This window comes from Haliotis rubra, unplaced genomic scaffold (genome assembly GCF_003918875.1).
Source record: "Haliotis rubra isolate DU_JTF1 unplaced genomic scaffold, ASM391887v1 Scf4, whole genome shotgun sequence".
Lineage (NCBI taxonomy): Eukaryota > Metazoa > Mollusca > Gastropoda > Lepetellida > Haliotidae > Haliotis > Haliotis rubra.
The window spans coordinates 2,877,112-2,890,098 of record NW_025767079.1 but is presented as its reverse complement, the minus strand read 5'-3'; the positions used below and the strand labels follow the sequence as shown (position 1 = coordinate 2,890,098).

The 12,987-nt window shown below is 43.3% G+C and overlaps 2 protein-coding genes across 2 annotated transcripts; both read left to right on the top strand.

Annotated features, from left to right (window-relative positions):
* The first annotated feature begins 207 nt into the window (after positions 1-207).
* Positions 208-5,512, top strand: LOC124287234 (cholinesterase 2-like). The gene is made up of 2 exons (XM_046723733.1): positions 208-1,793; positions 5,240-5,512. Exons 1-2 carry the CDS (start codon positions 256-258, stop codon positions 5,457-5,459), a joined length of 1,758 nt encoding a protein of 585 aa, XP_046579689.1. The 5' UTR covers positions 208-255; the 3' UTR covers positions 5,460-5,512.
* A 2,190-nt stretch (positions 5,513-7,702) lies between these two features.
* LOC124287090 (pyrethroid hydrolase Ces2a-like) lies at positions 7,703-11,946 on the top strand. Its single transcript, XM_046723569.1, has 2 exons — positions 7,703-8,247; positions 11,692-11,946. Exons 1-2 carry the CDS (start codon positions 7,703-7,705, stop codon positions 11,909-11,911), a joined length of 765 nt encoding a protein of 254 aa, XP_046579525.1. The 3' UTR covers positions 11,912-11,946.
* Positions 11,947-12,987: the final 1,041 nt, after the last annotated feature.

The following is a 12,987-nucleotide window of genomic DNA, read 5'->3' as shown; positions in this document are numbered from 1 at the left end:
CAACGTTGACGGTTATTTGTTCTCGGTACGAGCGAGCAAATACTTTCCAATTCTCAGTTGGGGAAAATGTACATAAACTGCAATCAGAGAGACTTTAATCCCAACCCAATTTGTGAACATGTGAATTGTCCAATCTGTCTAGTACACGTTACAATGGAGATAAGGTTGACGTTATCTTCCGCTATTTATACAAACACAGCGAGTAACTGGCACATAAAATACCCCGAGAGTGTGGTCGTTCCTGAAACCAACACAATGGTTCTCATTGGGGTCTTTACTTTGCTGTTAACCCTGCAACACCTTAACGCCCTGCCTGTCATCGACGCCCCGTGGGGTGTAGTTGAGGGGACCACAAACGTCACAGAAGACTGGACACCTTATCATGCATTCTTAGGAATCCCCTTCGCTGTACCGCCTACTGGGAGTAGACGGTTCAAGCGACCACAGCCACATCCTGGGTTTAACCATACCTTCAAAGCTTACAAGTATGGTCCAGCATGCCTTCAGGCCTTCAACTTGATTGGCAGTAATAGTGTTACTGGGAACGAGGATTGCTTAACACTGAATGTTTTCACTCCAGCCTCAATTACGGACACCAGTAACATACCTGTAATTGTCTGGATACATGGAGGGGGATTCATCGCAGGGGCTGCTATCACTTATGACCCTTCACTGATCGTAGCCAACGAACAGGTCATAGTGGTAACCATCCAATATCGCTTGGGGCCACTTGGGTTCCTCAGCACAAAGGACGATGTGTCAGCGGGAAACTACGGCCTCTGGGACCAACATCTTGCTCTGCAATGGGTTAAGAAAAACATTGCATCTTTTGGCGGGGACATGAACAGCATCACCCTCATGGGAGAATCAGCAGGATCCGCTAGTGTGGCATTCCAGGCCTTGTACTCAGGGTCCAAGGGTTTGTTTCAGAGGACAATCATGCAGAGCGGATCTGCCTCGTCCTCGTGGGCATATACAAGGAACTCTCTGAAATATGCACGACAACTGGCTCAAAAAGTAAACTGTTCCTCCCAGAGCGATTCCGCATCCATGATCGCCTGTCTGAAGACCGTGTCTGCCAAGAGGTTGACTGCAGCATCATGGCCAATGGGAAATGAACCCGTCACAGCATTAGTCGAGTTCTACTTTGTACCTACTGTTGATGGGGTATTTGTCAAAGACGATCCACTGGTTCTAATTAACTCCCAAACTTACCTGAAGCAGGTAGAACTTCAAAATCTGGACTGCATGGTGTCCGTGGTGAGCAATGAAGGAGGAATATTTAAAAACATGGCAAAAGCAGCTGATAATCAGTTCCACACGTCATTTCCCTCATCGGTTCAGAACAAGACATTCTACATTAACACCTTCATGACAGAACTTCTTCAGGTTTATTTTGGAACATCTTCTTCTGACATGTCACAGGCCGTGGCGAAGGTGTATGCCCCCTCTCAAAGCCATGCGGTAGCTCTTCAGGCAGTAATGAACACTCTTGGTGATGCTGGAATGGTTGTCCCCGCGACACTCTTTGCGAGGGCTCATTCAAAGCTGACCAGCAGTTTGAAAACAGGGAAGAAGACCTACATGTATGTGTTTGACCACATCCCATCCTTTATCATTGGTCATGGCAAGGGGGTGGATCATGGTGATGACGTCTATTACACTTTTGGTCTCAACCAAAACGTGGTCGCTATGGCAAAAGCGTACTCATACAATATAACTGATCCAGACCAATCCGACAAGGACATTGCGCATACGGTGATGGGACTGCTCACAGATTTCACAAGACATGGGTAGGTATCTCAAATATTGTTTGGAAGAAAAATCGCGGGAATGTGGTGAACTATTTGAGATTTAATGTGTTACAAAGAGAGTGAGTAAATATTTTGTTTGTAAGACTGTTGTGTGATGCTCCGTTCGGCAGCATTCCAGCCTGTTCATAATCAACTATGGACCAGAAATTACTAAGAAACATTGGTCCCCTTTTAAGGGTTCACGGGCCCTGGACAAATAAAAAACTCCATTAACTCAGAATGAAGTCACGCAAACCACACTTCTTTTGATATGATCAATTCGCAGTCAGGTGTATGGCCTATTCCTTTGAGAAAAGTCTCCATTTCCCCCTAGGTAATACTTATAGTATTAGGGCTTAGAATGGAACTGGGCACAAAAATTATGTTTCACAAAGTGAAAAACAAGTGTTAAGATGACCATGACGTCCATGTTTTAACAAAGATTTACAACAGTCATGACGCTAAGACAGCCTCGTGGAACGGGGCTAAGAACGAAGATCATTTTGGTTGTTTTTTTGTTTAATGTCGCACTTTGCGATAATATTATCTGGATGTTTATAGAGTGAAAATAATCGAATCTTGTTCAGGCGATCATATGGTCAGAATTGTTAGCAAGCAGCTGTTCCTGTTGTGCCTCTCCTGGGTTTTGTTCGAAGTGCTTCATCAGCTAATCAGTGTCTAGTCTAATTAGTTCTCGGGACGAGCGGACAGGGCCTTTGCAGTTAAAGTGAAGAAAATAACATAAACAGGCATCAAAGCGTCTGGCCGATTTTTCATTTCAGATAAAGAGGAGTTAACTAGGGTATGTTGTATGAAAGCTATTTATACTACCATTGCGATTGCACAACACACGTGACTGTTACATTAAATATGCAATAAAGCTTCAAGACTATGGTCGTTCTTCAAAACACAATGGTTCTCATCGGTGTCTTCACCTTGTTGTTTACCTTGCAATACCTCAATGCTCAACCCATCGTCCAAGGGTTTGTTTCAGAGGACAATCATGCAGAGCGGGTCTGCCTCGTCCTCATGGGCTTATACAAGGAACTCTCTTAAATATGCAAGACAACTGGCTCAAAAAGTAAACTGTTCCTCCCAGAGCGATTCCGCATCCATGATCGCCTGTCTGAGGATCGTGTCTGCCAAGAAGTTGACTGCAGCATCATGGCCAATGGGAAATGAACCCGTCACAGCATTAGTCGAGTTCTACTTTGTACCTACTATTGATGGGATATTTGTCAAAGACGACACGTTGTTACTAATGAGCTCCCTAGGTTATCTAAAGCAGGTATCCAAAATCTGGACTGCATGGCGTCGGTGGTAAGCAATGCAGCTGATTATCTGTTCCACTCCTCATTATCCTCATCAGTTCAGAACAAGACATTCTACAGGAATATCTTCATCCTAGAGGTTCTTCAGGTTTATTTCGGAGCATCCTCTTCATGACACAGGCCGTGGCTAAGGTGTATGCCCCCTCTCAAAGCCATAGCGTTACTCTTCAGGCAGGAATGAACACTCTTGGTGATGCTGGAATGGTTGCCCCAGGGACGCTCTTTGCCAGGGCTCATTCAATGCTGAGCAGCAGCTTGAAAACAGGGAAGAAGACCTACATGTATGTGTTTGACCACGTCCCATCCTTTATGAGCGGTCATGGCAAGGGGATGGATCATGGCAAAGACCTCTATTACACTTTTGGTCTCAGCGAAGCCATCTTGGGTGATTTCGCAAAGGTTTTCCCCATCAGTTCAACAGATCCAGATGAGTCGGAAAGGAAGCTCTCACAAACATTGATGGGGCTGCTGAGAGATTTTGCAAGATATGTGTATGGTTGGTAAAACGTTTTAACAAGAATGGTTGTAAGAATTACGACGGACGAGTTTAACAAGAATGGTTGTAAGAAGTACGACGGACGAGTTTAGTTTGAGTGTGTGAGAATGGGAGAAAGTGAGTGAGTGAGTTAGTTTTACACCGATACTCAGCAGTATTCCAGCTATGTGGCGTCGGTCTGTAAATAATCACGTCTGGACCAGACAATCCAGTGATCAACAGCATGAGCATCGATCTGCGCAATTGGGAACCGATGACATGTGTCAACCAAGTCAGCGAGCCTGACCACCCGATCCCGTTAGTCGCCTCTTACGACAAGCATAGTCGCCTTTTGTGGCAACCATGGGTTGTTGAAGATCTATTCTAACCCGGATCTTCACGGGTCGAATGAGAAAAAGCAATCGTTTGATTGCTTGTGACTGCTGAAAGACATCATGGGTATGTTCGCCAAATAAGCTTCATAAAAAATTGTATGGAATGCGGTGAGCTTTGTTGGTTTGATTCTGTCAGTAAGGTAGGATGAGAGTGCAAATGTGTTGTGAGTCAGCAATGGATGGGCACATTGAAATACATGTTTATAGTAAACTTATTACACTTACAGAATACGTTAAACTTTCCGCAACACACAATGTATTTCTATTGGATTGTTTTCCCATATGAGTGGGATTTGGGATTACACTTTCTGACTAGAGTACAGATTTTAATAGTTTTGTCAGGTTGAGTTCGATCCAGGATTTGAACCCAGACTTCCAGAGTGAGGCACCTATCCCCAGCAGACAGTCATTGCACTGTTATAGTTTGTATTTCAAGCTCATTTGGTTAAAGCCAAGATTCATTTGACAAATGGGAAATAGATAGATATTCTTTATTTCCTCCATAAAATGAATATAACATTTATATGATAAACAACAGTACAGGAAATTATTAGTACTTGAATTATACAGTGATGTTCCATTGTGAAAGATCTGTAGGTATTTATGAACATTGCCGGAGAATGCTCTCCCATCTGCGAACTGAGGAACTAATGATTACCACCAGTTCTGACCAAATGTTACAACTAATACATCTTTACAGTGGTCAGGTAACCCTCCAAGGAGGAATAGATCATCGTCTTCAATCACATTTTAACAAAAATGTCTTTGTCAAGGATGTCACAGATTCTTTCAAACAGGGAAATCCCTTTCTACTAGGTTATACTTGCAGGACATAAAAACATGTTTCATAATGTCGTGAGCAACTGTTCCGCATAGACATTCCTTTGATTCTATTGGAGTTGCACCTAGCCGTGTAATTCTCGCAATGTCAATGAAGTTCTGAGGTCGTTCCAAAGCGAGTATCCATAGTCTATGTTCTCGTCCTGATCTTATTGATAAATAACCTTGGCTGCAGTACATTGACCAACTGCATTTGGTCATATGTACTTACCTTATCCTTGACTAGTTGCGACCAAGCAATGTTCCAATGATCAAAGTTACATATTTTGTTTCACTTTTGAGATTTTTACTTCAGGCTCTTGTGTCATTAAAAGTGACATAACGCAAAGGTTATGTAGCTCACCTCAATGTTGTGAAGTATTTTAAGTGACCTGATAATCATTGAGGGCTGTTTCTACATTACAGTGATCCCAACAACGCTGTACAGTATGGCCTGCACCAGACTTGGCCTCAGTTCTCGGAGCCAGGGGAACACTATCTACTGCTGAATACCACAATGTCCGTCGGATCCAAGCCCTACAAGGACCGGGTCACCTTATGGACGCAGACACTGCCGCGTCTCCTTCAAGCTGCACAGAACCAGCATCACACGACGAAGGACCCCAACCCTAACATTGTCGGTTAGCCATGCAACGACTGCAAGATGTTGACTTTTCGAATTAAAAAAGTGGGATTTCATTGGTATTTAAATGTGTAAATGAGTTACAAATGTAAAAGCCGTCAGGAGCAGATATCATTGTAAACAGTTCATATATCTGATCTCATCGGCGTTGAATTTAGTTTTAGTCGGTTAATGTTAAGATATGGCACTTACGACTATCTTAGCGCTAAGAGAGCTTCGAAAATCTAGGCCCTGGTCTTCAGCAACCCACGCTAGTCGTAAGAGGTGACTAACGGGACCGGGAGGTCAGGCTCGCTGAATTGGTTGACACATGTCATTGTTTCCCAGTTGGGTAGATCAATGCCATTGCTGTTGATCACTGGGTTGTCTGGCTCGGACTCGATTATTTACAGACTGAAACCATATTACTGGAATATTACTGAGTGTGGCGTCACACAACAGACCAAACCATCTGAATTTGGGGTGAATAATGAAAGACACCCATGAAATGTTCCCAAAACCTATAACAGTATTTTACGTACGCTTCGCAAGGCTGCTCGATCAAGTTTGATATCCGTTTAAAAATATTTGATCCATGAGTTGCGTTGTGTCGATCTGTGCACTTATGTTCACGATAGTTGTTAAATATGTTAGTTCGGATCAATGGTGATATCTACTGAACACGTCCTTTCAAAAATTGTGCAAAATTAAGTTGCCGTTTAAAATAAACAGCTCATAAATACTCCCTGATTAGGGACTGATTTGCTTAATGCGGTTGGCAGCTGTCCTAATACATCGCAGTATTCTCTGACTCAGATTCCAGGAACCGTTAGGCTTTGATTCGAACCAAAATTAGCTTCTATCAAGAGCCTTTGTTTGTGAACCCGACTTGATCATTCTACATTCTGAAAGTGAGTGAATATGGTTTTACGCGGCTCTGAAAGGGGACATCAGAAAAAAGCACTATGAACCCAAGAATGGAAAAAATCCCTGGTCTTCGGCCAATAAGCAAACGCTTTCACCATTGGGCTACCTCGATGCCCCGGCATTCTAAAAATGAACTCGAATTGCACAAAGTGTCTGGAACATTCTGCGATGCATTCTTAGAAAATCCCTACGCAGTTCCGCCGACATGCCTTTCCCATCACACTGTGAAGAAGCCGCAACATCAGATAATCGGCAGCTGTGCAACGACTGCAGCTTCAGATAATTGGCAGTTGTCAACGACTGCAACATGAGATTATCGGCAGTTGTGCAACGACTGCAGCTTCAGATTACGGTCAGCTGTACAATGACTGCAGCTTCAGATTACGGTCAGCTGTGCAACGACAGCAGCTTCAGATTACCGGCAGCTGTGCAACGACTGCACCATGAGATTATCGGCAGCTGTGCAACGACTGCAACATCAGATTATCGACAATTGGGTTAGTTCAAGAGGATAGTCATGCAGAGCGGGTCTGCCTCGTCCTCATGGGCTCACACAAGGAACTCTCTGAAATATGCACGACAACTGGCTCATAAAGTAAACTGTTCCTCCCAGAGCGATTCCGCATCCATGATCGCCTGTCTGAGGACCGTGTCTGCGAAGAAGTTGACTGCAGCATCATGGCCAATGGGAAATGAACCCGTCACAGCATTAGCCAAGTTCTAATTTGTACCTAACGTTGATGGGGTATTTGTCAAAGACGATCCACTGGTTCTAATAAACTCTGGTTCATGGAGAGGGATTCGACGCAGGGGATGCTATCTTCACTGATCGTTGCCCATGTACAGGTCATAGTTGTGACCATCCAATATTGCTTGGGCCGCTTGGGTTCCTCAGCACAGAGGACGATGTGTCAGCGAGAAACTATGGCATCTGGGACCAGCATCTTGCTCTGCAATGGATTAAAAAACCCATTGCATCTTTTGGCGGGGACATCAAGAGTATTACCCTTATGGGAGAATCAGCAGGACCAGAGGACAGTCATGCAGAGCGGGTCTGTATCGTCTTCATGAGCATATACAAGGAACTCTCTGAAATACGCGAGACAACTGGATCATAAAGTGAACTTTTCCTCCCAGGGCGATTCCGCATCCATGATCGCCTGTCTGAGGACCGTGTCTGCCAAGAAGTTGACTGCAGCATCATGGCCAATTGGCAATGAACCCGTCACAGCATTAGTTGAGTTCTTTTTTGTACCAACTATTGATGGAGTGTTTGTCAAAGACGATCCGAGAACTCCCAAACTTACCTGAAGCAGGTAGGACTTCAAAATCTGGACTGCATGGTGTCGCTGGTGGGCAATGAAGGAGAAATCTTTAAAAACATGACCAAAGCAGCTGATAAACAGTTCCACACGTCATTTCCCTCATCGGTTCAGAACAAGACATTCTACATTAACACCTTCATGACAGAACTTCTTCAGGTTTATTTTGGAACATCTTCTTCTGACATGTCACAGGCCGTGGCGAAGGTGTATGCCCCCTCTCAAAGCCATGCGGTAGCTCTTCAGGCAGTAATGAACACTCTTGGTGATGCTGGAATGGTTGTCCCCGCGACACTCTTTGCGAGGGCTCATTCAAAGCTGACCAGCAGTTTGAAAACAGGGAAGAAGACCTACATGTATGTGTTTGACCACATCCCATCCTTTATCATTGGTCATGGCAAGGGGGTGGATCATGGTGATGACGTCTATTACACTTTTGGTCTCAACCAAAACGTGGTCGCTATGGCAAAAGCGTACTCATACAATATAACTGATCCAGACCAATCCGACAAGGACATTGCGCATACGGTGATGGGACTGCTCACAGATTTCACAAGACATGGGTAGGTATCTCAAATATTGTTTGGAAGAAAAATCGCGGGAATGTGGTGAACTATTTGAGATTTAATGTGTTACAAAGAGAGTGAGTAAATATTTTGTTTGTAAGACTGTTGTGTGATGCTCCGTTCGGCAGCATTCCAGCCTGTTCATAATCAACTATGGACCAGAAATTACTAAGAAACATTGGTCCCCTTTTAAGGGTTCACGGGCCCTGGACAAATAAAAAACTCCATTAACTCAGAATGAAGTCACGCAAACCACACTTCTTTTGATATGATCAATTCGCAGTCAGGTGTATGGCCTATTCCTTGAGAAAAGTCTCCATTTCCCCCTAGGTAATACTTATAGTATTAGGGCTTAGAATGGAACTGGGCACAAAAATTATGTTTCACAAAGTGAAAAACAAGTGTTAAGATGACCATGACGTCCATGTTTTAACAAAGATTTACAACAGTCATGACGCTAAGACAGCCTCGTGGAACGGGGCTAAGAACGAAGATCATTTTGGTTGTTTTTTGTTTAATGTCGCACTTTGCGATAATATTATCTGGATGTTTATAGAGTGAAAATAATCGAATCTTGTTCAGGCGATCATATGGTCAGAATTGTTAGCAAGCAGCTGTTCCTGTTGTGCCTCTCCTGGGTTTTGTTCGAAGTGCTTCATCAGCTAATCAGTGTCTAGTCTAATTAGTTCTCGGGACGAGCGGACAGGGCCTTTGCAGTTAAAGTGAAGAAAATAACATAAACAGGCATCAAAGCCGCTGGCCGATTTTTCATTTCAGATAAAGAGGAGTTAACTAGGGTATGTTGTATGAAAGCCATTTATACTACCATTGCGATTGCACAACACACGTGACTGTTACATTAAATATGCAATAAAGCTTCAAGACTATGGTCGTTCTTCAAAACACAATGGTTCTCATCGGTGTCTTCACCTTGTTGTTTACCTTGCAATACCTCAATGCTCAACCCATCGTCCAAGGGTTTGTTTCAGAGGACAATCATGCAGAGCGGGTCTGCCTCGTCCTCATGGGCTTATACAAGGAACTCTCTTAAATATGCAAGACAACTGGCTCAAAAAGTAAACTGTTCCTCCCAGAGCGATTCCGCATCCATGATCGCCTGTCTGAGGATCGTGTCTGCCAAGAAGTTGACTGCAGCATCATGGCCAATGGGAAATGAACCCGTCACAGCATTAGTCGAGTTCTACTTTGTACCTACTATTGATGGGATATTTGTCAAAGACGACACGTTGTTACTAATGAGCTCCCTAGGTTATCTAAAGCAGGTATCCAAAATCTGGACTGCATGGCGTCGGTGGTAAGCAATGCAGCTGATTATCTGTTCCACTCCTCATTATCCTCATCAGTTCAGAACAAGACATTCTACAGGAATATCTTCATCCTAGAGGTTCTTCAGGTTTATTTCGGAGCATCCTCTTCATGACACAGGCCGTGGCTAAGGTGTATGCCCCCTCTCTCAAAGCCATAGCGTTACTCTTCAGGCAGGAATGAACACTCTTGGTGATGCTGGAATGGTTGCCCCAGGGACGCTCTTTGCCAGGGCTCATTCAATGCTGAGCAGCAGCTTGAAAACAGGGAAGAAGACCTACATGTATGTGTTTGACCACGTCCCATCCTTTATGAGCGGTCATGGCAAGGGGATGGATCATGGCAAAGACCTCTATTACACTTTTGGTCTCAGCGAAGCCATCTTGGGTGATTTCGCAAAGGTTTTCCCCATCAGTTCAACAGATCCAGATGAGTCGGAAAGGAAGCTCTCACAAACATTGATGGGGCTGCTGAGAGATTTTGCAAGATATGTGTATGGTTGGTAAAACGTTTTAACAAGAATGGTTGTAAGAATTACGACGGACGAGTTTAACAAGAATGGTTGTAAGAAGTACGACGGACGAGTTTAGTTTGAGTGTGTGAGAATGGGAGAAAGTGAGTGAGTGAGTTTAGTTTTACACCGATACTCAGCAGTATTCCAGCTATGTGGCGTCGGTCTGTAAATAATCACGTCTGGACCAGACAATCCAGTGATCAACAGCATGAGCATCGATCTGCGCAATTGGGAACCGATGACATGTGTCAACCAAGTCAGCGAGCCTGACCACCCGATCCCGTTAGTCGCCTCTTACGACAAGCATAGTCGCCTTTTGTGGCAACCATGGGTTGTTGAAGATCTATTCTAACCCGGATCTTCACGGGTCGAATGAGAAAAAGCAATCGTTTGATTGCTTGTGACTGCTGAAAGACATCATGGGTATGTTCGCCAAATAAGCTTCATAAAAAATTGTATGGAATGCGGTGAGCTTTGTTGGTTTGATTCTGTCAGTAAGGTAGGATGAGAGTGCAAATGTGTTGTGAGTCAGCAATGGATGGGCACATTGAAATACATGTTTATAGTAAACTTATTACACTTACAGAATACGTTAAACTTTCCGCAACACACAATGTATTTCTATTGGATTGTTTTCCCATATGAGTGGGATTTGGGATTACACTTTCTGACTAGAGTACAGATTTTAATAGTTTTGTCAGGTTGAGTTCGATCCAGGATTTGAACCCAGACTTCCAGAGTGAGGCACCTATCCCCAGCAGACAGTCATTGCACTGTTATAGTTTGTATTTCAAGCTCATTTGGTTAAAGCCAAGATTCATTTGACAAATGGGAAATAGATAGATATTCTTTATTTCCTCCATAAAATGAATATAACATTTATATGATAAACAACAGTACAGGAAATTATTAGTACTTGAATTATACAGTGATGTTCCATTGTGAAAGATCTGTAGGTATTTATGAACATTGCCGGAGAATGCTCTCCCATCTGCGAACTGAGGAACTAATGATTACCACCAGTTCTGACCAAATGTTACAACTAATACATCTTTACAGTGGTCAGGTAACCCTCCAAGGAGGAATAGATCATCGTCTTCAATCACATTTTAACAAAAATGTCTTTGTCAAGGATGTCACAGATTCTTTCAAACAGGGAAATCCCTTTCTACTAGGTTATACTTGCAGGACATAAAACATGTTTCATAATGTCGTGAGCAACTGTTCCGCATAGACATTCCTTTGATTCTATTGGAGTTGCACCTAGCCGTGTAATTCTCGCAATGTCAATGAAGTTCTGAGGTCGTTCCAAAGCGAGTATCCATAGTCTATGTTCTCGTCCTGATCTTATTGATAAATAACTTGGCTGCAGTACATTGACCAACTGCATTTGGTCATATGTACTTACCTTATCCTTGACTAGTTGCGACCAAGCAATGTTCCAATGATCAAAGTTACATATTTTGTTTCACTTTTGAGATTTTACTTCAGGCTCTTGTGTCATTAAAAGTGACATAACGCAAAGGTTATGTAGCTCACCTCAATGTTGTGAAGTATTTTAAGTGACCTGATAATCATTGAGGGCTGTTTCTACATTACAGTGATCCCAACAACGCTGTACAGTATGGCCTGCACCAGACTTGGCCTCAGTTCTCGGAGCCAGGGGAACACTATCTACTGCTGAATACCACAATGTCCGTCGGATCCAAGCCCTACAAGGACCGGGTCACCTTATGGACGCAGACACTGCCGCGTCTCCTTCAAGCTGCACAGAACCAGCATCACACGACGAAGGACCCCAACCCTAACATTGTCGGTTAGCCATGCAACGACTGCAAGATGTTGACTTTTCGAATTAAAAAGTGGATTTCATTGGTATTTAAATGTGTAAATGAGTTACAAATGTAAAGCCGTCAGGAGCAGATATCATTGTAAACAGTTCATATATCTGATCTCATCGGCGTTGAATTTAGTTTTAGTCGGTTAATGTTAAGATATGGCACTTACGACTATCTTAGCGCTAAGAGAGCTTCGAAAATCTAGGCCCTGGTCTTCAGCAACCCACGCTAGTCGTAAGAGGTGACTAACGGGACCGGGAGGTCAGGCTCGCTGAATTGGTTGACACATGTCATTGTTTCCCAGTTGGGTAGATCAATGCCATTGCTGTTGATCACTGGGTTGTCTGGCTCGACCGATCGATTTTTACAGACTGAAACCATATTACTGGAATATTACTGAGTGTGGCGTCACACAACAGACCAAACCATCTGAATTTGGGGTGAATAATGAAAGACACCCATGAAATGTTCCCAAAACCTATAACAGTATTTTACGTACGCTTCGCAAGGCTGCTCGATCAAGTTTGATATCCGTTTAAAAATATTTGATCCATGAGTTGCGTTGTGTCGATCTGTGCACTTATGTTCACGATAGTTGTTAAATATGTTAGTTCGGATCAATGGTGATATCTACTGAACACGTCCTTTCAAAAATTGTGCAAAATTAAGTTGCCGTTTAAAATAAACAGCTCATAAATACTCCCTGATTAGGGACTGATTTGCTTAATGCGGTTGGCAGCTGTCCTAATACATCGCAGTATTCTCTGACTCAGATTCCAGGAACCGTTAGGCTTTGATTCGAACCAAAATTAGCTTCTATCAAGAGCCTTTGTTTGTGAACCCGACTTGATCATTCTACATTCTGAAAGTGAGTGAATATGGTTTTACGCGGCTCTGAAAGGGGACATCAGAAAAAAAGCACTATGAACCCAAGAATGGAAAAAATCCCTGGTCTTCGGCCAATAAGCAAACGCTTTCACCATTGGGCTACCTCGATGCCCGGGCATTCTAAAATGAACTCGAATTGCACAAAGTGTCTGGAACATTCTGCGATGCATT